Here is a 25,018-nt window from a genome sequence, read left to right as displayed (position 1 = left end):
TTATGGGGGAGAAGGAGAGATGTAGGAGCAGACTTTGTTTCCAGAGGAACTATTATCCGGTCTCTCTTCGGGTTGGTGAGAAATGACACAAAAAGTTGGAAAGGTCATTAAAAAAAAAAATATCTAGAAGTGGTTGTGGACAGCCTTATAACATGAGACTAATTTCTTCCAATCTCTTTATTTCTCTACTGGATGTTTTAATTTAAGGATTTTTCAGTCCAATTGTAACCTAGTTATTCTAGATACGAGGTCATAATGGTCTCAATAGAAACTTTTTCTGATGAGGAACAATGGTGAAGATTTTCAGTAATCATATTATGATACCTAATTTCAGATAGGACGTAAGTAAAATCATTTCTTTAGAACATAATATGTGACTTCGTCTCCATGCTCTAGGGCACTAAAATCTTGTGGACCAGGTGGCACTGCTCACGTGAAGTTAGTGGTAGAATGGGACAAGGAAACAAAAGATTTGTGAGTATTTTTTTTTACTTAGTGCTTATAGAATCATTGATTTAATTATCATTTTAATAACATCCCTTTGATCTTTCAGATTAGCTGAAACAAATCTCTCTTTAAGTTTCCAAGTGGGTTGCTAATCCTTTATTTAACCAGTTATTTCTTTCCTGTACATTCTTTTGTCTGGATCTCAAAAACCTCAGAATGTTTGCTGCTGATCAGACAGAACTATTTATTCATTACTGTACAGGGCCAATTACTTTTTTTTTTTTTATTTTTAGAGAGAGAGAGCATGCTCAAGCAGGGGTGGGGGAGGGGAGGAGAGGGCAAGAGAGAGAATCTCAGTCCGTGCTGGGTGAGGAGCCCGACTCAGGGCTTAAATCTTACAACCCTGAGACATGACCTGAGCTGAAATCAAGAGTGGGATGCTTAACCCACTGAGCTACCCAGGTGCCCCTTTGATTTTTATTACAGGCCCATTAATTCTAGTAAATTATACCAAATGCATGCCTTTAGATACAAAGGACAAGAATCTATGAATTAATAGTTCATGGGCAATCCCATGAAAACCAACTCCCAAGTTATTTCTTGAAAATAACTTTATAGATACAGAACTTTTCAAGAATATTTTGAAACATAGAAAACTTGGATGACTGGTTGGATAACCTGTTTACTTTCATTACACATTGGTTCTTCTTGGTTATAAATTTATAGTCACATTGTGAAGCTGCAATTTTGGGGTCAGTTTTGCAAGACATTCTCTGATAAATACCCACCCCCCTCCCCCATTGCAGCTTGTTTGTAAATACTGAAGATGAATATATTCCTGATGCAGAAAGTGTCCGTCTGCAGAGGGAGCGTCATCATCAGCCTCAGACTTGCACTTTATCCCAGTGTTTCCAGCTCTACACCAAAGAGGAGCGGGTAAGAGCCTGGCAGCACTTCTTAGGTGGTGAGGGGGGCAGGGAGGGGGTGGGGCAGGATGACACCAGAGAAGCAAATGATGCTCCAGAAAAGTCCCCAGACATTCTGCACTCATGTAAGTTCTGCTGCACACACAATGGGCATCTAAGTGCTATCCATTTTAGGACTTTAACAAAAAGTAGTTTAGATTACTAGAAAATTTTGACTGATTGAAATGCTCTAGAAGTGAACCTTTGTAGTTAATATTTTCCCCTTTTAACAATAATAGACTTTTTTGTTTCGATTTAGAGATTTTATTTGTTTATTTATTTATTTATTCTTAAGACTTTATTTGAGAGAAAGAGAGATCGTGTGTGAGAGATTGAGCACAAGTGGGTGGGAGGCAGAGGGAGAGGGAGAAGTAGACTCTGCTGAGCAGGGAGCCTGACGTGAGGCTCGATCCCAAGACCCTGGGATCATGACCTCAGCTGAAGGCAGACTCCTAACCAACTGAGCCACCCAGGCGTCCCTCAATTTAGAGATTTTAAATCATTTGCCCTAGTAACCAGATTAGTGATTCTTAATTTTTTGGTACTAAGAACATAGGTGCCAGAACCTATTTAAATTTAAACTAAATTAATGAAAATGAAATAAAATTAAAATTTCAGTTCCTTAGCTGCATTAGTCACATTTGGAGTTCTCAGGGCGGGTATACATGGAAAGTTCTATCAGACAGCAGTCAACACAGTGCTTGGCAGATAGAGGGGACTCAGTAAATATTTGAATGGAAGAATGGACAGAGACATGGATAAGTAAGTCTCTGCGGTTGGGGCCAAGGCCTGTGTGATTTTTAAAACTCTCCAGGTTTATGCACCTTGAACAGCCTTGACTAGAGTAGTTGGCATTCATCTAATCTTGAGTTGATGTTGGCATCATAATTTTGACTGCTAATTGTCACTGCTCACTCTTGTATGTAGTGAACCCTGAAATTTCAGGGTTAGAGGGGACTTTAAAACTCCTTTTTTCTAATGGTTGCGTTCTTCTACCTAATTGCAAATAGATGATTGTCCAGCTACTGTTTGAATACCTTAGTTATGAGGCATTAGTCTCTACTCAAGAGACATACCATTTCCTCTCTGGATATCTCTGATGGTCACTGAAGCTGCCCTGAAATAGGCCCCAGGTTACTATAGCCAACAGGCGTTCTCTCTCCTGAGTTTGTTAAGGATATTTGAGGACAAGTCTTAATTTTCTTCCACTTGTCTGTCCTTTAAATATTTGAAAATACTTTTAATATTCTCACAGAGTCTTTTTCCCCCAAGCTGTTCATAGCTCGTTCCTTTAATAACAGTTTTTTATAAGACCTATCTCCCCCCCCCCCCCCAGTTTGGGGCCTAATTATAAAATAGTTGGCCTTATTATTATTTTTTTAATTTTTAAAATTGTTTTTGATTTTATTTATTTGAGAGAGAGAGAACACAAGTAGGGAGGAGAGGGAGAAGCAGACCCCCTGCTGAGCAGGGAGCCCAATGTGGGGCTCGATGCCAGGACCCTGGGATCATGACCTGAGCTGAAGGCAGACGCTTAACTGACTGAGCCACCCAGGTGCCCCAGTTAGTTGGCTTTAAAATGGGTTGATGGCAGATTCTGTTTGGAACTTTGTCCTATTAGGGCTTGCTTTTTTTTTTTTTTTTTAATTTGGGAGATGTTTGAGAATGGCACAAAGCTTAAAACTGAGCAGATCTACTGTATGACAACATTGGTATTCCACAAAACATCTCACTGGTCTAGAAGGATGAATTCAAGCTGGCAAGATACATTTTAGTAGGGATTCATTCAATAAATGTTTACTGAGTACATACTTTGTGCTAGGTGCTACACATGGTACTGGGGATGTAACAGATCGAGCCAAGTGGGGGTTCTGCCTCTGGGCTATTTATAGTCTCGTGGGGATAAATAAGTAAATCAAGGAAGTAACTTGATATGGTTGAGAAACAGGAATGAGGCCAGTGTAGCTGCAATACAGGGGTGAGGAAGAGAGTTGTGAGAGTCTGTCCTGGTCATAAAATAACCTTAGCATCTATAAGCAGTGCTTGGCACTTAGAAGGCGTTTGGTAGGTACATATTAGAATGAGTGAATAAGTGAGTATTACTTGGGTCCAGAAATCACAGAACAGGTACAGAGGAGGAGATAGGATTTAGCAGCAGACCGTGAGGCGGTAACTTCGGGTTTAGGTGTCTGCAAGCTCAGTACTGATCCACAGTCACCACCGTGTCAGCCACCTCCAGCTGCCTCAAGGATACTTTAAAATAGTGTCCAGAACTCAGATGGTGATAGCACTGCTCTTTTCATTACCTTAAATGTTCACGGTTAAAAGAGACTGACAAACCGTGGCATGAGAGAGTGGCTAGGGGATGGTGCATCTGGAAACCATGATGTGCTGAATGTCTTTTGACAGAGGAGGCCTTAAGTGGGGATCTGATAGTTATTTTTAGGCACTTCAAGGACTGTCTGTGGATGAGGGATTGGACTTAATTCTATCTAAAAAGCAGAACTTAAAGATTGGAAATTACAAGGGAGAATGAATTTGTCTTAATATGAGGAAGAACTCTCTGACAGACCATCTGAAAATGAAATAGCTGCCTGCTGAGATAGCTGTCCTTCATTTGCTATGCAGAGTTAGCTAGACCAGCGATGCTCCGAGTATGGTCTGCAGGTCCAGGAGCTCTTTATAGCAGTTTACAATAAGATAAGTACAGAAATCAGAGACGTTTTAGAAAATGTTGTAGCTATTAGACATTGTCAGGACATTCTTACTGTATCTTGTACAAGTATCTGTGTTGGAAATTAACAAAACAAATAAACAACTTGCCCTTTTACCACAAGCCCTGGGCTGGATGGCCACATATGGAGACTATTAATATGTCAACGGAGGTGCAGACTTAATGGATGACAGTGTAGGTCCTTGCCAGTCTGTGTCTGAGCCACCTCCATCTACCCAAACTTCTGTTTCTCCCCATGTTTCCTACAAACATGATTGGGTCTCCCTGTCATGAAAAAAAAGAAAATCCCCTCAATTTTGTTTCCCTTTCCAGTGACCATGCCTGCCTTTCTCTTCCTCCTTTCTGCTTCATTCCCCATTTGGGGTTTCAGCTCTTGTCCTCCCTCCATCTGACTTGCATTTCTGACACTGCCCTCTGAAACTCTCTCTGTGGCCCTTGGTTTGCTCAGTTCTGTGGCCTTTGCCCCATCTCCAGCCGACCCCTCCAGGATCTTGCCATTCTCTCTCCTTAGTCTGTATAAAAAAGAATGCTTCTGGTTTGCCTGGTTTTTTTGACTATACGTCCTCAGGCTCTTTCCCTTAAAACGAGGATTTCCCCAAGATTCTGTTTTTGACTTCTGTCTGTCCCATCTCAGTGGGCATTGTCATCCACAGCATGCTTTCCTTACCTCATCATGTTCATGGTCCTTGATCTGATGCATCTTCTGAACTCCAGAGGGGATTTAAATCTCTCACCAGACATGCCTCATGGGCACCTCTAACTGAATATGTCCCCATCCTGAAACCCTCGCCTGCAGAGATGGCATATGTAGACCTGAAGCCTCAGATTGACATTCAAAAAGACCTTGTTGATAGCAGGAGGTGGGGGGGATTGTTTAGAGGGGTTCAGTGCTTGGGAGAGAGAGATCAGTTAGGAGACTTGCCAAAGTCCAGGTAAGAGCATGGGTGAGGATTGTGAATTAAGGCCATCTTTGTGGGAATGGAGTAGAGGAGACAGGTGTATGATATGGCAGAGACAATTACTTTGGATAGTTGTGGAACCGGAGGAAGAGGGAGGGTTTCGAAGGTTTGTGATACTCCGCCCCACCCCGCCGCGAGTACTGCCTTTTGTGGGTGGTAGTGGTGGTTGCTGAGGTAGGACTTAGAGGAGGAGGAGAAAGTATATTGATGGAAAGGCAACAGGTTGAGTTTAGGAGTTTGTGGAATTTGAGGTTCTTCTGTGACATTGAATGTCCTCTGTGTAATATTTACCTGTTCAGTCATCTCTTTTTGAGAGATAATTTATTCAGCAAATCTTGGGGGGCCATCTCTGGCCAGGTGCCTCTCGTGATTGTGTTTTTCCACTGACTCCCCATCATATGTGGTTTCCAGAGAGATTCCGAATCATACCACACCCTGACCAGGAAGTGAGTGCCACGGTCTGTAGAAAGTCTTGCCTTAAGTGGTGCTTAACGGAAGTCGTTTCATGTGCTTGTTTTCAGCTTGCTCCAGATGATGCCTGGCGCTGCCCGCACTGTAAGCAGCTGCAGCAGGGGAGCATTACGTTAAGCCTCTGGACTCTGCCTGATGTGCTTATTATACATCTAAAGAGATTTCGACAGGTAGGTAAATCCTCTGTCTTAGTGAGAAAAGCTGTGGCCATGTTTCTTATACCTCTACTGGTGGGCTGCATGGGTTCTTTGTGTGTCCCTGTTTGATCTAGTGTTCCTGTCCATGTTGTTACGGACACATCTGCCCCGTGTTTGGGGTCATGTTTTGTTCTTACCCAAAGCAAAATTTGAGCATCTTGTGACCCTTTAAATTCTAAACATTTTAGTTCATACTGCAGATATTTTACTTTGTTCTTGAGGACTTGCTTTAGATTTGTAAATGCTGTGTTTTAAATTTTAGTAAGTGTATTTTGATATTTAAAAAAAAAAAAAAAGTAGAGCTCCTTTCTGGGGTTGGTAGAATTCTCTTTGTACCTAAAGTAATAATGGGTGTTATCCTGCTCCCAAGGAGCTGTTGTATAGTTGGGAAGATGAGTCATAAATATATACAGAGAAAAGCTGCTTTGAGCTGTATTACTCTGAGTCAGTTTTTCAAAAAGGCTGTCTATTCCCTGAGGTTAGGGTTGTCCTGTGCAGGCCCCATTGTAGGAGAGGTAAAGAGGAAGTAAATGTTTAAGGAGCGTCTGAGGCCTGGCTTTAAGGTTTGTATCTGAAAGATTAGGAGGAGGCATCTCCCGGTTGAGGGGAGCAGGGCTGCGCACTCACAGTGGCAGAGGGAGCGATGTGTGCAAAGCCCTGAGTGCGGATAGCATGTGCCAGAGACTGAAAGCAGGCCAGTTTGGCTGCAGCTCCAGAGGATGGGGGAAGCTGTGAGCTGAGGTGGAAGGGGTGCGCAGGGGCTGGCCAAGCAGACCCTTGTGGGCATAGTGGGATTCTGATAAAGGGTTATAAACAGAGAAGCAACATGACCAAATTTGTGATTTGAAGAGACCGTTCTGGCTGCAGTGTGGAGAATGTGAGGCTGCACGAATGAAGCTGGGGAGATCTGGAGGGAACCAAAGCAACCATCCAGGGGAGGGGTGCTGATGGCTTCTCTGGAGCAGTGGCAATGGAGATGAGATTGGAATAGAATCAAAAGATGTTTAGGACTTGCTGATGAAGTGGTGGTGTCTGCGGTGACATGCACAGGATCCCCAGGGCTGGGCTTTCACTCAAAGGTTTAGGGTCTGGCTCCTATAGTAAAGAATGTCCCAGCTGCATGCTTCCATTGGGATCTACAGGTAGACAGCTGATGAGGTTCAGAGCCCAGCCTTCTCTGGCCCCTTCCACATATGCACACTAACTTCCTTCGCTTTCTGTTTCTTTAGAAGGCATGTTCCCACCCTTACCACACCTCGGACTCAAAACTGCAGTGTCGCTTTTGACTTCTTTCTTGCCCCTCCCCTGTAGCCAGTTACCTCTTCAGCTTGGTTGTGCCTCTGCATGGCCTCCTGAGTGTGTCCCCTTCTCCCCACTCTTTTTTTTTTTTTTTAAAGATTTTATTTATGGGAGAGAGAGCATGAGAGGGGGGAGGGTCAGAGGGAGAAGCAGACTCCCCGCTGAGCGGGGAGCCCGATGTGGGACTCGATCCCAGGACTCCAGGATCATGACCTGAGCCGAAGGCAGTTGCTTAACCAACTGAGCCACCCAGGCTCCCCCCTTCTCCCCATTCTTGCCGTCAGCATGCCACTGCAGACCTGTGAGACTTCCCAGCTGGTTGCAGTTACATTGTCTTCTCCTTGATTTCTTAGCCTAAGCTGCTCCTCCCTTCTTGCCACGTCCTGTGCGCTGCTTACACAGCTCTGACGACATCCCCTCAGGCCTCGGTGCTTGACTGCAGAACAAGGTCCAGATTCTTGAATCTGACTTTCCTGACCATCCAGGGCTCATCCTGCCTTTCTCTTACGGACACTTTCCTTCTCTTAATAGAACCATGGCTCCTTGGGGTGGGCGTTAGCCATGGCTGTTAATTTCTTAAAGCTCCCACAGACACAGGAAACATTTAGAAAACAGCTATTGAGCTGACGGTTGGATTTCAGAGGATTTCCCAGTGGCCTTAATGGAAAGTACAGATTACCTAAGATGATCAACTAAATGAATATATCAAGTCAGTGTTAAGCGGTAACATGCTTGTTGGAGGAGGTAGCCGGTTGGGGGGGGGTGATAGGGTGCACTGCTTATCCAGCGCTGTTCTGTGCACGTCATCCCTCACGTACGTGAGTACTCCATCGCTGTTCGTGCCTCTGTGACAGAGGTATCAGGATGAACTGCCTGATAATGTCATTTTGTAAGTCTAAAACCTAAAACACCTCTATCAGATAAGGAAATGGACTCAGAGGCTCATCACCCCTTATATGTAGGTCATTGCTTGTTCTACTTTTAGTGGTATTACAGAGTTTCCCTATTTTGAATGTGTCTTGGGAAACATCAGGTAACTCAAACCACTCTAGCTGATAGGGTCCACATTCCACACAAAACTGATCTACCATCTACTTGCATGAAAATATCATCAGAACTTGTTTTTCTTCTTGCAACAGGAAGGAGACAGGCGTGTGAAACTTCAGAACATGGTCAAGTTTCCCTTGACTGGCCTGGACATGACACCTCATGTGGTTAAGAGAAGTCAGAGCAGCTGGAGTTTGCCATCCCATTGGTCTCCATGGAGACGGCCCTATGGACTCGGGAGGGACCCTGAGGACTACGTCTATGACCTGTATGCTGTGTGCAATCATCATGGCACCATGCAAGGGGGGCACTACACAGGTCTGCAGTGCGAGAGGCCGGGCGTCTGTGCTGACCCTTCCTTCAGACAGGTTTTACTTGTGACAGAGTTACTTTTGCTTTAGAACAGTGTGCCAACTTTGAGAGCAGTTTTCATCCTCTGGATCGCTGTCCAAGAGCAAATAAACAAAATTTCTTCCTTCTTTTCCTGAGTTGGGTCCTCCAGTAGTTGTCTGACCTGACTGGGGAGTGGTGCGTGCAGACAGATAGCACCATCTGGGCCACCAAGGGCTCACTGTGATTACCTCCCCTGCACTCCCCATTTAAGGTTTCATTCCACCTCCTTGAAATTCTAGCTTCTCCCTTATTTGGAGTGATTTTATGAACCAGCTTTATAGTGTCTTTATAGTGACTTGGAAGAGTTTTTCTCTTTGTTTTAAGGCTAAATTTATTTTTCATTTTTTAAAAGCGACTGTGTTCATTATCTGAAATTTATAGGCTAGAGAGAAAGAGAGAACATTACCATCATCCGTGGGCTCATCACTCAAAAATAACCATTGGCAACATTTTTTAAAAGATGGCGATAAATATACATATCAAAATTGACCATTTGAACCATGTTTGAAGTGTGCAGTTCAGTGGCGTTAAGTACATTCACATTGTTTTGCGGCCCTCACCACCGATCCCGTCTCCAGAATGTTTCTTCTTCCCAAACTGAAACATTAAACAGTAACTCCCCTCTGCCCTCTTCCCCCCATCTCCTGGCCACCACCAGTCTTCCTGTCTCTGTGAATCTGATTACTCCTGGAACCTTCTGTCACTGGAACCATACAGTATTTGCCCTTTTGTGTCCAGCTTAGTTCATGTAGCATAATGTCTGTAAGATTCACCCATGTTCTAATATATGTCAGAATTTCCTTCCTTTTTAAGGCTGAATAATAATATCCCTTGTATGTAGGTAACATTTCTTCCAGTGTTTTTTTGTTAAGTTTTGGCCATTATTTTACACTATCATGATTGTACTGGTAGGTTCTATTTAGGTGAACATTCATGGAGCACGTCCTACATAGCTTGCCCTGGGCTCACATCAGAGGCACATCAGAAATGAATAGGCCTGAACCTCTGTCTTCCAGGAGTGTAATCAGGTAGGGGGAAATAGGGCCAGATGATACGTAAGATCAGTAATGTGTCAAAGGTTCTGTGGTGGAAATGTGCTCAGGGGGTAGAGCAGGGGGCCACGGGAATGTGGTCAGAGCGTACTGGAGGCACAGGAGAAGCTGTGGGGATAGCAACCTGCTCTCTGTACTTCAGGACCAGATGGGCTGATGGGGAGACAGACAATAAAAGTTTCAGAATCAGAAGCACAGTGAGGTGCGAGTGCTGTGTACATGTCCCCGTATCCCGGTCTTCACACTTCATTGTAACAGAACTATTTGGATGTTGGTGCTTAATTTTTATAAACACTGTTTTTTCATGACTACAGAACATTCCGTTGGTGGAACTCTATATAGCCATTCCCCATTGTTGAACATGTCTGCTGTCTCTGGTTTTTAACTTTGACTGTAAAACTGATGAACATCTTTTAGTTTATATTCTGGTTTTGTAATTCCTCGAGATTGGTCTCAGAACTGGAATTATTTGGCTTAAGGGCATGTGTGAACCTCGGGGTGGCAGGCAGGTGTGGGGACTCTTCCTTGGACATTTGTGTTCAGGGGGAGTCCATGGAGGGCGCTGCTGTTAATTTGGCAGTCTGTATGGGTGGGCGGCCAGGACTTGGATTTTTGTTTCCTTCACACTAAGCACACTTCACATGTGTACTTCCAGGGACTTCCTTTCTTCATGAACGCAGTGCTTCATGCAATAAGACTCCAGGGCACCGGTGATTCATAGAGGTCAGGGGAGGTGGAGGAGGTTGGGCTCCACCAGTTAGTTTTTAAAAATCTGTGAGACTCTTCCCTAGCAGTTAGCCCCAAGAGCCCTCTCAGCAGGCTCCTGAACCCCTCCACCAGCACACTCACTCAACCTGCTCTCGGAGACCACAGGAGGCAGGGATGGGGCAGGTGACTGGATACAGTAATCTTTTATTCTTGAAACCCTTTTAGCTCATGTTCATTTAGTACTTAGATGCCACAGGCAACAATTATTTGTGAGAGGAATGATCCCAACTTGGAGTGTATCTCATCGTAGAACGGTTTGTTTTGCCTCTACCTGCCCTAGGAAGCACACTCAGGGAGAAAAACGAGATAGAGAAGTCGAAGACCCTAGAAGACGAAAGTTAATTAAACATTTAGATCTATTTTACCTTGTATTTTGGTTTAAATCAAATTTAAAATCTGATAAGACTGAATTTTGTGTCTTGCATATTTTGTATTTATATTTTATGGGGCCAGTTGCATTTAAATGTCATGTGCCTGTTTGGATGTTTGCTTTTGTGGCATTACCAGTCATGTCTGTGTTCTTTGATACTGAGTCATAAAATTAGACACTCATGGACTCTTCAAATGGAAAGGGACTTAGAGGTGATTTCAGTTTACTGGTTAGCTGGTGTAGTAACACCTTTTCCAGCATCCCTGGTCAGTGTTCATGCAGCTTCAGCTTTGGTAAAGAATGTGTCTTCCGTTGATAATATTGTTTCTCAGGAAAATAATGCACTTTCTAACAAGAAATTGTTGAGAAAAATAGGACAGTACTGGATTTTATCCTATCGTGTTCTTCTTTATATAGAGTGGGCTTTGGAAAATGCCTGAAAACCTGCAGGTACTTGGGAGGCCTCATAGTTTAGAGTCAGGAGCATGAGCTAGAAGCTAGACACCTCTTCCACGCTCTGTGACCTGCAGCAGGTGACCTTACATGAACTTGGTGACTACGCCAGTGAACTAGACGTGCTCGGACCTGCCTCTCGCGACCTATTGTTACCTAGGAAGAGCTTAGGCACTTTCTGCATTATTTCCCCTTTGTGATGCCTAGGCCATACCACTGCTTTTCTGATTGATACATAAAAGTTTAGGGTTTTAGTTTAGAGAACATTTTAAATGCCTTTGTATTGTTGAATTCAAGATAACATGTTTTTAAGTCTTTATTTGGAATTTTATTTTGCACTAGTTCCAGCTATAATCACATGGTACGTGTATGGCTAACTTGTATATGAATTCTAGATCAAACTTCCATGATGAAGAATCTGCCTTTTTTCTTTTTCAAAATTTCCAGTTTTTCATGAATCAGTCTTTGTAAAAATACAGAAAGAATATCACGGCAGTGTCAGATTGCTATTTAAATGCTAATTTCAGTTTGGGTGCTTATCTTGTTGTGGACTGGCACCAGTCTATGAACCACAATTTGAGTAGCACTTGTCTAGAAAACACTTGAGAAGCTAGTGCCAGGAAGAAAAACAAGTAGAATTATTTGGTAAATACACTGAAACCATTAGTGATTTGCCGTGCTGCCTTAGTTGCCTTGCTGTGACTGGAAACAGACCACCCTGAAGAGAAACGGACTGATGCTAGTGCTGTTACCTTGTCTTGGGCGAGTCCTACTCCAGAAGAGCAGCCACCTTGCCAGCTGGGTCATTTCTGTATCGAGCCTGACCTGACACCACTGGCCAGTTGCTGTTTTACCAGCTCCATGTGCTACCTCTCTCTCTACTTCTCTCCCCTTCTGGTCCTAGGAGTCCATAGCAGTCCGTGATTTCCCTCTCCACGATCAAAGATTCTTATTCTGCTCTTCTCTTTGGGGACCTGTCAGGTGTAGCCCCTCCTCACCTCAGTCCCTTTCATTTCTTAAGGTTCCATACTCACAAATGTGGTTGTCGCCTGCGAGGGAGTCACTCTTTGGTGCCTCAGGACGCTATGTGCCCTGCCCCTGGAGTGTTCAAAATATCCTAGCACTCATTTATTCTTACTCCAATAAATGGGTATTTTTAGAAAGCGTGATAAGAATGTACCCCTTTGGATCAAGTTTAATCACACCTCTTGATATATCCTTACAAGATCACATGGCTTCATGAACACATTCTTGCCTGCTTTTGTTGGTACTCGAATGGTCTTTATTTCTCTCTCAGGCTTAGAATTTGAACTGGAGAGAAACACGCATACATTTATGAGCTTAAATATTCTTAGTTTGCTGGGGGACTTCCACTGGGGCTTTGTTTGTGCTATCCCTGAGAAGCAGGGTGGGGTAGTTTAAGTGCAAGCTCAGGGACTAGATACACTTAATATGAACTGGGCCCTGCCTTTCACCAGCTGCTTGACCTTGGGAAACTTGTTCATTATTTTGAGCCTCTGTAAAATGGAAATAATAATCGAACAAATCCCATAGGATTAGCTGATAAGTTTGGCACATAATAAGGGCTAAACAAATATTAGCTGCTGCTAGTATTAGTATCATTATTTCTAGTTCTATTTTCTATCTCTAATAAACACTAAAATGTGACGACATGCTTATATCAGGGTTTCCCAGCCTCAGCACTCTTGACAGTATGGCTGGATAATTCTTGTGGCAGGGACTGTCCTGGGCATTGTAGAATGTTTGGCAGCATCCCCGGTCACCCACTCAATGCCAGTAGCACCCTAACCCCTTGTGTGACAGTCAAAAATGTCTCCCTTCATGGCCAGATGTCCCTAGGCGAGCAAAATTGTCCCAGGTTGAGACCCACTGGTTTAAATAAATGAGTATATTGTGTTTTCTAAGATTAAATAGAATTTTGTCCATTTGGAATAGTTTAGAATTTCCTGAAACATTTTGCCTGAGCATGATAGGCTATTTGGGTTTTTTCCCCCTTCGTATGTTACTACATGCAGCCTTAAAAAGCTCTTGAGTTAATGATATGAGCCAAAGCACTGGTGTCTGTGGGCAGAGTGGAGTGGCTGGTGCCCCCCTCCCCTGGTACTGACGACAGGCTCTTCTTTGGCAGCATACTGTAAGAACTCTGTGGACGGCCTCTGGTACTGCTTCGATGACAGTGATGTGCAGCAGCTGTCGGAAGATGAGGTCTGCACACAGATGGCGTACATCCTTTTCTACCAGAGGCGGACAGCCATTCCATCATGGTCGGCCAATAGCTCAGTGGCAGGTAAGGCCAGCTTATTCTTTGGCAGGTTTTTCTAGAACAGAAGATTGTAATTAATGGTCCAGAGAACTTCTCCACAAGGTCTCATGACTCTGTGGGGTTGATCAGATCAATCCTCACATTTGCATTTAATCTGGAAACCAAAATGATTGTGGTCAAGGAAATAGGGGTGGAATGTGTGAACCAGCAGCATTCACGTGGAAGCATGTAGAGCCTGTCTCAAAGTGAGCACGCCATATTTGCTTGTGGAATGAATGAATGAATGGAAGGAAGAAAGGAAGGAAGGAAGGAAAAAAAAGCAGTACAGCATGCTACTCTAAAAGGGAATGAGACTTGGCTTTGCCATGTTTTGGTTGGATCCATCATCTTGGAGCACATCCCATCCAAGCCACATGTTTAATCATCTGTAATGTGGGAGTACTAATAATACCTGCCTTACGGGGTCATTGTGTGCATCAGATTAGGAAAATGTACGTTAGAGCCTTTTAGAAAAGGTAAATAGCCGTTAAAAATAGTTCTTTTTCTCTATGCAGTCGGCCTGTTCCATTAGAAGGGTTGAAGGCTACGGTCTATTAGATGGGCTGGGTTTAGCTGGATGGGGTTTAGTCTGGATGCAGCCACACAGTCCAGGCAAGGCGATGCATGCTTCTTAATGCAGAGTTTAAGACACTGTGGCTGAGGACGGGGACATGGTAACATGGGATCATGTTAGAGAGTATTAGCCCTGGGTTGAAGCTTGTGAGGGGTAGGTTCGAAGCCGCTGAAGGGAGGCACAGCTGAAGCAGAGTGAGCCCCTGCTGGAGTCAAGCCCCACTCAGTACACTTGCCTCTCTGTAGCCACTCACTCCTTTAAGAGAGTGGGAACTCTAGTGCTCTAGTGCTTTTCCCCAGTGCTTTCCGGAGCCTGAGATTTGCTTGGAAATTACACCCTCTTGAGGTCTATTTGAGACATGTTCTCAATTTTGAGAGCAGTTTCTGTTGCTCTGGAATATATTTCAGGGCATCCCTGGAATGGACTTTACAGATTGACGTATATCCTGGGTGTGTGCATGTGTGTGTGTTTGTATATTAACATCGTGGAAATGATGTAACGACTCCACAAAGCAGTGAGGCTAAGAAGATAACGGAGCATGCCACTTTTATTTGCTCTGTGTCAGAATTTTTTCTGTGTGTGCTTAGAACAGTACTCGGCAGTAGGTGCTTAATAAATATTTATAGAATGAGTATGAACGATTCTATTGCCAGCACTTAAGACCTGTACTTTGCATTACTAAGTGTCCATGCCTATACTTGCATTTCATTACTATAAACATGTGCGAGAGTCTGGCCTCCTTCTTCTCATCTTAAAGGGATATTCAAGCAGGCACAGGTCTGCTTGGGGTCTGGGAATTAATACTGATGTCGGCCACCTCCCAGCTCCAGCAGCAGCACTTTCGTGAGGGTGTGTGCCAAGCTGCCGGCCCGGGATTCTGGCCTGACCTTAGTGCCTGCTTCTTTTACTGCAGGTTCCACAAGTTCTTCCTTGTGTGAACACTGGGTGAGCCGGCTTCCGGGGAGCAAGCAAGCCAGCGTGACCTCCGCAGCTTCCTCCAGACGCACCTCCCTGGCCTCGTTGTCCGAGTCGGTGGAGATGGCTGGGGAGAGGAGTGAAGACGATGGTGGGTATGGGTTTTGTGACACATTTCTACAATGGTGTCTCACAGACACAGCACAGGGTCCCTCATGCTTAGGAATTAAGCCCCAAGAAGACTGGTAAAAGGGCTGTGTAGCTGTGGGTTACAATCATAAATGCCATTTTCTATAAACTGGGTCATTCGCTTTTCCTCTGTGACCTCTAGGATGACTTTCTCCTCCTACTTCATTATTTTCCACTTCTAAGGTCTAGCGTGGAGGCTGGAGCTTTAACTCTGTAGAATAATGTATACATTTCTTTCAAAGTGCTTTTCAAAGTTCCTAAAATAAGCTGTAAGGGGACTCCGCAAGGGTGGTGATTTGCCCAGGGCCTCCTTCCTGGCAAGGAGGAGTTGCTGTGCTGGCTCTGCTGGGGGCTTTCTGACTCTTGGCTTCTCCCCTTTCCACCGCGGTTTCCTTTAGAGGAATTTGTGGCATGTTCTTTTAAGTACAGAAGCATCTAGAACAAAAACTCTTGCCTCTGCATAAAGTTAGTTTTTAAGAATTCTGAAGATGGTCACAATACAAAAACTTGGGAAATATGATACAAATAGAACTTTTTTTTTTTTACCTTTACCTACCGCTTAAGTAATGGCAGCAGAACCCTCAGTTCTGACAGGAGCCCCAGGTGGTGCAGGAAGGATCAGGCGGCCCAGGCGCTGAGGCTGGGAGGAGGTGAGAGTGAGCTCAGCTTCTCTAATGAGGATGGTGACTCATCTCCCAGCAAGTCTTCTGCGGCCAGCATGTCGGTTGCTGTAATCCTGTAATCTGCGTCTAGTGATGGGTAATTGTGAGAACGTGAAGTGGAGGGAAACAACAGGAGGCTGAACGGGGCCACTTGGCCGGGGAGGTCTGCGTCAATGTAGCTCCAGCACCGCTCCCTCTTCTGGCTTGTAGACAAAATAACAAGAGTACTTAGCTGGAATTGCTAAGCTCCTGACATTTTATAGAAAACCAGCCAGTGGATCTTTGCTTGTTTAGGTAGAGGTTTTTCTCAATGAAGCCTTTAAATTTAGAATTCACTGTTGTTTTAACAGTAAGCTGGTTTGCCCTCGGTCTGTGTAGTTGGTGAAATCAGTATCCTCTTAAGCATCATCATCACACTGGTGCCGGGTGGTGCCCACAGAACAGAGCCTGTCTCTGGGAGTCTTATCTGGATGGTTTTATAAATACCACAGCTACGGTACCAAAGTATCTATGAAATTTAATTTAGAATATTTTCTTTGGAAGGAAGTATTAAGGCACTCAAAATAGAAGTATGTAGTTCTAATTATGAACTTTTTCTTTGGAAGTTGGAGATGACTCAGGAGTATATTATTCTAATTATGGATATTGCCTTTAGAAGTTTGAAGTCACTCAGGATAGGAGTGTATCGTCTCTGGTTCTTTCCACCAATCTGCTGTTATAGTCAATAATTACAAGCCAGGCTGCATGTGGCATTGAGTCGGGGGCAAGGGTTTGTGGTTCTGGTGTTAGCTCTGCCTCTGATTCTGTGTAATCTTGAGCAACGACTTGACTTCTGTGGGCCCTGGTTCTCCTTAGTTAGATGAAGAAGCTGGATCAGTAGCTCCCATTTACTAAGCGTCTGTGAAATGCCAGGTGGGCATAGGACTTTCAGGATTTTATTTCTTACAGTAGTCCTGTGAGAGCAGATAGCCTATGGGCCAAATATGGCCCCTGCCTTTATTTGTAAATAAGGTTTTATTGGAACACAGTCACACCAATTTGTTTATGTGTCTTCTGTGGTGGCTTTCATGCTGCAGTGACAGAGTTGAGTAGTTGGCCCACAAAGCCTAGAGTATTAACTGCCTGGGCTGTTAAATCTCTTGACCCCTGACGCACAGCAAGAAGTAAAGAGACAGTTTGCTGATCCCTGAGTTAGAATGTCCCTATTTTATAGATAGGAGAACTGAGCTCAGAAAAGGAAGTCACGTGGCTGCTCTTGTGACCCCAGACATGCTGGCTCTGAAAGTCACGCTCCTGTCATTCCACCAGACTTGCCTTCCTTCCATCTTCAATATCTTAAGGTGTTGCTGGGACGTGTTTTCGGTTTAGCTTAATGCTATTCTCTCTGCTGCATTCAGGAGGTTTCTCAACTCGACCATTCGTGAGAAGTGTCCAGCGTCAGAGCTTGTCATCCAGATCTTCTGTCACCAGCCCCTTGGCCGTTAACGACAATTGCATTAGACCTTCTTGGTCCTTGTCCGCCAAGCTGCAGATGCGCTCCAGTTCTCCCTCCCGGTTCTCAGGGGACTCTCCGATCCACACCTCTGCCTCCACCTTGGAGAAGATTGGGGAGGCACTGGACGACAAGGTCTCCATCTCTTGCTTTGGCAGCTTGAGGAACCTTGCCAGCAGTTACCAGGAACCAAGTGATAGTCACAGCCGACGTGAGCACAAGGCTGTGGGCCGGGCCCCTCTGGCTGTCATGGAAGGTGTGTTCAGAGATGAATCAGACACCTGCAAATTGAACTCCAGTGTTGTAGACACACAGAGCAAAAACTCAGCACAGGGGGATCGTGTGCCCCCAATCTCTGATCCATTTGATAACAATAACCAGATTGCTTATGTGGATCAGAGTGATTCTGTAGACAGCTCTCCAGTCAAAGAGGTGAAACCCACAAGCCACCCGGGCTCCCTCACAAAGAAATCAGACAGCACAGCCAAGAGATCCCCCAGCTCCAAAGGCGCTTCTGAGCCAGACAGAAGCTTGCGGAAGGGGAGACCAGTCTTGGCAAGCCAGGAATCATCTCTTTCAAGTACATCCCCTTCTTCTCCGGTTCCTGTAAAAGTTTCTATAAAGCCCTCCCGATCCCGAAGCAAAGCAGATTCTTCTTCCAGGGCCAGTGGACGGCATTCCTCCCCTGCCTCTGGCCAGCCCAGAAAGGAGTCCTCCCCCAAACCCCAGGACTCCGTGTCATCTCCTTCGCCCCAGAAGCAGAAATCATCTTCCCTTACCTACACTGCTTCCTCCACATCTGCCAGAAAAGCCTCGGGCCCTGCTGCAAGGGGTCCCTTCCCTCCTGGGAAGAGCAGGACTTCAGACCGGAGCTTGAGTAGAGAGGGCTCCAGGCAAAGCCTGGCTTCGGACAGAGCCAGCATCTCCTCCAGCTCTAAACCCAACTCCCCTCGGGTGAGCCAGGCCAGGTCGGGGGAGGGCCGAGGGGACGGAAAGCACGTCAGGAGCTCCTCCATGGCCAGCCTGCGTTCCCCCAACACAAACATGAAGGCTGGTCTGAAGAGGGACAGCAAGTCGGAGGACAAGGGACTGTCCTTCTTCAAGTCAGCCTTGAGACAGAAGGAAACCCGGCGGTCGACTGACCTTGGCAAAACAACCTTGCTTTCCAAGAAGGCCGGCGGGAGCGCTGTCAAGTTGGCTGGTAAGAATGCTGGGGATGAGAAGGCAGAGAAAGGCTACCAGCCTCCAGGTTCCCAGCAGCCAAGTGCAAGTGCAGTTGGAAAAGAGCAGCTTGTCTCCAAGGACCCTGCTTCTGCTAAACATTCCCTGCTGTCCACTCGCAAATCCAAGTCTTCCCAGCTAGATTCTGGAGTGCCCCCATCTCCTGGTGGCAGGCAGTCTGCTGCGAAATCCTCAAAACAGTTTTCTTCTAGCATGCAAACCTCTGCACGGCCTTCTCAAAAACCTCAGTGATGTTTCTGCAATCCACGTGTTTTATCTGTAAAGATGTTTATTTATTTAGAACCCCTTCCCTCCCACCAAAGCCCTCTATGCTTTTGTTTTGTATGTTTCGGGTCATGTGCCTAGTGTGTGTGCGTGTGTGTAGAATTCAACTGCAGATTGTTAAAAGCGTCGCCTTATTCTGCCATGAACCAAATAACAGCCATAGGCAAAGCATTGATACCAAGCTAACTGGAATAATTGTAGACGAGACCCTGGGTGGTCCCTTTAGCAATTGTACATATTTCTTTCTAGAGAACTCTAATGACTTTTGTTGGATACTAGGGTTTGGAAACCTGTGAACCAGTTGAGCTGTCATTAGTGTGTGCTGTGGAAGGATCGGTTATTTGACTTGGGTTTCATCTGAGCAGGATTTTTCCTCACAGCTAATTGTCGTGTGGCACCAGGAGCTCTAAAAACTGTGACGCTAACAGTGAAACAAACCGAGAGAAGACTGTTGCTTTCTGCACTTTGGCCCCATCTACCAGTCTCTGCAAAGGGCAATATTTTAACACTAATGTTTCTCAGGTATATACTCAGCTAGTCTAGGGTGGATGCACAACGAAGAAGGTGGCCTGTGAGTGACTGTCATTTCTCCGACTGCCACAGATAGAAATTTCTAGAGGTAGAAATGAAGTCTTTCATAGCTTCATGTCTGCAAAGATGTGTGTACCATAAGCTGTCTTGATTCTTGGGATATGTCCTAAGAGGTGGCAAATTGGGCAGCCAGAGAGCCAGTCACTGATTAATTTTGTTTTCCTTCTAAATTCGCTAGCTATGGCCATGGGATTTTGAAATGTAGAGCAGTTGACACCTTTGAAAGATTTCCGGAAAAAAAAAAATGGATTCTGAACTGGATGCATGAATCTGTACCATTTTCCTTCTCTGATGTTGCTTTTTTCTATGTTAGAAGCTGAAAGCTCCGTGTTGCCCTGTGTGCGCATGCCCATGTTTCTTGTAACTTGGAGAGGAAAGAAGTTGCCTAATGCCAAAAGTCAGTTGATGGTGTGTTGAAGCATCGTGTGACAAAGTATTATGTGTGCACTTCTGATGCTGCCTGTCAGTCTCAGTTGTAGACTGCTTTTCAGTAAGTCATTTATTTCTTCTTTGTGCTTAAGACTTAATCTCTTACCCAGGACTCAGAAGCAGGATTGGAGCATGTTCCATCTGGCATTGTCAGTGCAAATTGCATTTCTTGTTTAGAAAACCGAGGAACCTCACAAAAATCTCACAGATAAGCAAGATACATAGTTCTTCAAGCTTTTTGGAGGTATCCTGGCAATTTTTAGCTTTTTTTTTTTTTTCTATTTTTTTTAAATGTCAAGAGAGTCATGGTCCTGATTTCTCTTTGAATAGCATTTGTCACTTTGCCATGAAATATAGCATGCTAAGTTTATATGCTTTTAAATATTAACTTTTAAAAAAATTATAAACCCTTCCAGTTCTTCCTGAACTTTTGGTGCACGGATCCATTTATAACCTCCCTTTTCAGTATTGCTGTGTGTGAAGTAATTAGAACATGTACACATGCATAGCTATGAATTCTGCACTGCCTTTTTTTTTTTCTGTCCCCCCCCCCCACCCCCATGAATACCTCTTGGGAAATATTTCCAATAGGTTTCTAACTTTATTTTGCTGCTACTTTGAGCATTAGCAGGTAACTTGCAAGTCTGGAGGCCATTTCTGTTGAGTGTAGCTGGCATTTTAGACCCTTGCAATTTTTAAGACTTGGCTACTCAGCCTTGTGAAAGTTACCATAGTGCTCCATGAAGTTCACTGAACGTGAGCCTGTTGCCCGGTGCACTCGGTCCTGTACTTACCCCTTCACTAGGTATCGCTGTTGCACTGCATGGGCTTCTGGTCTCCCAAAGCAGCGTTCCTCTCCTCTACTGTAGTGTGACTGTCCAAGACTGGCTGCCCTCAGTGTGGTCACTGCTTCCACAGGCACACTGACAGCCCCATCAGTGTTTAGCCACCGCTGGTTTTTCTGTGTCACTTTTATTTCCTGGAAAGGATGCACCTAGTATGGGATCATCAGTATCAGGAGTTGAATGTTTGTCTGATTTGAGCCTCTCTTCTCTTTGAAATAGATAAATCTCATTTGAAATCTCCTATCTGAAGCTCTGAAACAGCCTTAGAATTATAGTTTGACTACATACAGGGTTTTAATAACACCTTTTTCTGGGGTTGTTACCAGTTAAGCATAAGTAGGATCTAGTTTAACTTTCACAGTGGCAAATATTTTTATTCTCAAGTCCTCCAGGAACGGATTTTCCATTATATCTAGTGTTTTCAAAAAAACAAAAAACAAAAACAAGCAAACAAAAAAAACAACTCTACAAATTTCTTTAATTTTCCATGGGACCTAGAAATAAAATTTTAGTACCTGTAAACAATATGTCTATGGAGTTTAGTCTTTTTTTTTTTCAGATTTAAATGAAAAAAAATCAGGAAGTATAATGGCATTGTCTACTCATCTTTAAGCTGTTCCATTTCTGTGCTTGGTAAACAATGAAAATCTCATCCATATCTACTAGGTACAACCTTTAAGTTACAGCAAAGGTTATTTGCCCAAAAGTTTGAAGGTACTCTTTGAGGTGTGAAAGATCTTATGGTAGAATTATTACTTGGTTCAGTTCAGTTGTTCAGTAGGTTAGGGACTTGGTGTTTGTTTTGTTTTTATTTTCCCAGTGATGTTTGGCACACTGAGCATATCTATGCTTTGGGGTTAAAAATGATCTGCCAAGGATGGTGGGCCTGAGTGTCTGGTTGGCAACCAGGTGGGCCTGATTAGAGCAGTTATTTCCTGGTAGGCACAGAGTAATCCCTGACAGGAGTGTGGCTCTTTAATGTTTTTTGCTTTAAAAAAACGTTTTGTTTTTGATTTCTTTTCCTGTGAACATCCAGTGCACTGAGGCTATGTCATTCCTTCAGACGGCTGTACACCTTGCCTTTGTAATCCCTTGTATAATGTGGAAGCACAACGAAACTGTTAAGCTCACGTCATCTCAAGATCACCTCCTAGCCCTTGTGTTTTCCCATCCTAAAAGCAGCCTAACTGAAAGGAAGTAATACCTTGCTGGGCCAGTAGAAATGGATGTGGGAGTATTTGTGGTCTGGTAAAATATTGTAATTCTCTATGAAGCTGCCCTAAACCCTTGTAATCATTCTTTTCTCATTCATTCATTCATTCTGCAAGCATTCGTTGAGGGCCTGCTTTGCTCATAAAGGCAAGCGGAAAGTGTCAGGAATTCGCTATAGCCGAGGAACCCTGGGAGCCCAGCCGATGAGCCAGGGGATGCCAGTGATACCCTAAATGGGGTGACGGTCCCCCCCCCCCAAACAAAGAGAGCAGATGGATTCTGGTGAACCAGTCAAGGCCTGTGGTCCTCTTGAGCAAGTCTCTCCTGTTCCGAAAACCAAAAGTGCCCTTCTTCATCTTTGGAGACATTTTACTCTTACATCCACTTTTTCAGACTGAGCTGTCTCTACTACTTAGGGGTTGAAAATTCATTATGAAGTCACTTTCCATTAGAATTTGGTCATCCACGTGTGTATGAAATAGATGTGGGGGTTGGGGGAGGGGGACAAATTGCCATCCCTCTAAAGTAACTATCATGGAAAAAACTAGGGACAGTATGTCCAGGAAGCAGTAGTGTCAGCCTTTAGGAAAAATGGAGCAGAGATGAGCTATGAACAAAGCTCACTTATTTCAAATAAACATGTTTTTAAAAATAGATTGACATCTGACGTTACATTTCATTCTGACAAATTACCAAAGAGCTGAAGTTGTTGTTTCCTACGTAGGTTATCAGAATTACTGGATGCCAAGATAGTTAGTGTTTCTGGGTTGGATTTTTGAGACAGTATGCAAATCATAAGCACAGTTTCAATAAAACACATATTCTGTGAGGCGTGTTGAACTTGTATTATTTGGAATTGAGAAGAACAAAATTTGCTGACAAACCAGTGCCTATATCATAAACAGAAAGTAGCTGCTACTACCGTGCCGACTGTCTGTCTTAATGTTCATAAAGGATACATTATTGTATTAAACCTGACTACATTTTTGGGGGGGAATTCCTGTGCTTTCTTTAAATGAACACTTAGTGTTTCACACTGCCTTTTGATCAACTCTCAAAGTGTTCATTTTGCAGTTGCAATTTGAGCATGACCAGTCATTTTTTTCCCCAAGTAATGACAACAATTTTGCTTCGCCCCCATATAACCCAGAAAGCATGTTCTTACCACCTATGCAAACAACTAATAAAATGTAGACTACCCTAAATGTAAATTTTAAAAAAGGCAATTCTTGGATTATATGAGCTCTATTTTTGAATTTGTAATTTCTTACATGTGGCTTTGTCATCAATACTGAAGAGCATGAATATGTTTTCTTGTTTTGCTTTGCACATGTTTCTCTTTGCTGTTTGTTTTTTTGATCGTTGGCAAGATTATATGTAAAATAAGTATTTTGCAAGCAGGAGTGGAATTGGATATGTTGAACACACACAGGTTTATGTACTGTATTTAGCCTGAACACTTTTCCTAAAGTATTTTGTTCTGAAAATAACCTGCCATTTTCTATAGATTTTAATTTTTTATATCTTCTAGGGTTCTGTCGTGGTCACAAGGAGAGAATGTGGCTTCTAATAGTGCTAACAATTTTAGAATGCTTTTGTAGAGACTTAGAGCCGTTTTGGAAAGCTTTGGAGCTTCCCAGCCACTGGTCACAATAAGACTAAGCTCGTGGAATTTATGGTTGCATTCTATAGTGGATTAGGTTCTAGATCCATCTCATAAGCATTTAAAACAGGTGTTTCCCAATTTTGGAGGGAAGGGAGATCCACTGCAGGCTTGCAAGGCTTTTTTCAAATCTCATACATGTACTCTCACCAAGATTCTGTTAAGCCTCTTCTGAATGACTTATCTGAGATTCTGATACTCAGCATTCACTAGCATCATCTAGAGAACTTTTACAAATGCTTGGGTCCCACTCCCAGGCTTTTGATCTAACTAGTATAGGGGCAGGTCCCAGGAATTGCCATATATTTTAAAGCTCATGGGGGTTTCTAATTTGCGGTCAGAATTGAGAACCACTGTGCTACACCATCCCTATGGTGAGAATCACTGCCATGTGAAGCATTCAGGAGTGACTCAGACTCTGTTTCGTTGGAGAGGAAAGGAAAAAAGAACCACTGATATTAACATCCTGTTTGAAATAAGGGAGCCTTTCTGATTTGAGACCCTGTTTGGGTGTTTGGAGCGTTTGGTGGGTGGCCCAACACTTGCCAGTCTGTTGGGATTCAGTGGTCTTCAGTTTGCTGGAGCAGACAGAGTCCCCTGTGGGGTGTGCATCCTTCCTAGGGTCTTTTCCCTGGGTGCCACCACAGGGCTAGACCCACAGGGGAGTTGGGAAGTCACTCTGAGTTAGAAGATGCTGAAGTAAAGCCTTTGTGGCCTTGGAAAACCTGTTCCTGATTTTGATAGAATGACTATCTTTGTAGTAATTACAATAGCAAACTCCAGGCTGCCACCTAATTTCCTAGTTAGCTCATTCTCTACTTATCTGCAGTGTAATTTTAGGAGTTATTTTTAGTTTAAAAATGAATGTGAGACATTTTATTTGGAGTCTTTTTTTTTTTGGTAACCTTCTGTGCTTCTTCATGTAATTACAAAATATCAAATAATACTCATCCAAAAATTTGGCAGTATATGTTACCTGTGGAGGCAAATGAAATTTAGTTTTAATCTGTGGTGAGCTGAAGGCACTTACAACAATTTCAAAGTAGTCTGCTGTGTTTCTTAGGTGGTTTCATCCTATTGAGCATGATGCTACCTACAAAAAAAAAAAAGCAAAAAAACACAACTTACCTGATGTTTCCAACATTTCAAGGAATGAAGATTTAAGTAAAAATCCAAGTTGGAAATCCCCCTGTAGAAAAGCCCCTCGAAGCAGAACGGCCTGTTGTGGTGGTGAATTTGCAGTGTGAAGTTGCCTATAGGTGCTATTCTAAGTGGTGCGGCATCCTCGTACCAGATGGGAAGGCAATTCCGGTGTTTTCTGAAGCTCAAGTTCTCTCTGTCGGCCTTTCAAATATGCATTTGTGTTCCCTGTCGGTTTGCTCACCAACTGTGCCTCTCACCACTGGTTAAAATCGAATTCAAGCCCCATTACAAAAACAGTTTCTTCCCTGAACGCTTCAGT

General features: G+C 43.8%; 1 protein-coding gene across 12 annotated transcripts in view; it reads left to right on the top strand.

Annotated features, from left to right (window-relative positions):
• USP31 (ubiquitin specific peptidase 31) overlaps nucleotides 1-25,018 on the top strand; it is a 252,683-nt gene that overhangs the window by 45,537 nt on the left and 182,128 nt on the right. For 10 of the 12 annotated variants that reach the window (XR_012376776.1, XR_012376773.1, XR_012376777.1 and 7 more), the window contains exons 10-16: nucleotides 397-474; nucleotides 1,254-1,383; nucleotides 5,627-5,746; nucleotides 8,212-8,437; nucleotides 13,305-13,463; nucleotides 14,966-15,118; nucleotides 17,216-18,511. Coding sequence is in view for 2 of the 12 variants with exons in the window: in XM_073887946.1 (XP_073744047.1) it covers nucleotides 397-474; nucleotides 1,254-1,383; nucleotides 5,627-5,746; nucleotides 8,212-8,437; nucleotides 13,305-13,463; nucleotides 14,966-15,118; nucleotides 17,216-18,511 (2,162 nt within the window). In the remaining 10 variants the exon portion in view is untranslated. Of the gene's footprint in view, nucleotides 1-396; nucleotides 475-1,253; nucleotides 1,384-5,626; nucleotides 5,747-8,211; nucleotides 8,438-13,304; nucleotides 13,464-14,965; nucleotides 15,119-17,215; nucleotides 21,128-25,018 lie in introns of those variants that run through there. The other 2 variants (XM_025855466.2, XR_012376781.1) reach the window with 2 other exon arrangements.

This window comes from Callorhinus ursinus, unplaced genomic scaffold, assembly GCF_003265705.2.
Source record: "Callorhinus ursinus isolate GAN/ISIS: 27379988/994484 unplaced genomic scaffold, GSC_fseal_2.0 scaffold85, whole genome shotgun sequence".
NCBI classification, from domain to species: Eukaryota; Metazoa; Chordata; class Mammalia; order Carnivora; family Otariidae; genus Callorhinus; species Callorhinus ursinus.
The sequence above is the reverse complement of the archived record's forward strand: the minus strand, read 5'-3'. Positions and strand labels throughout refer to the sequence as shown.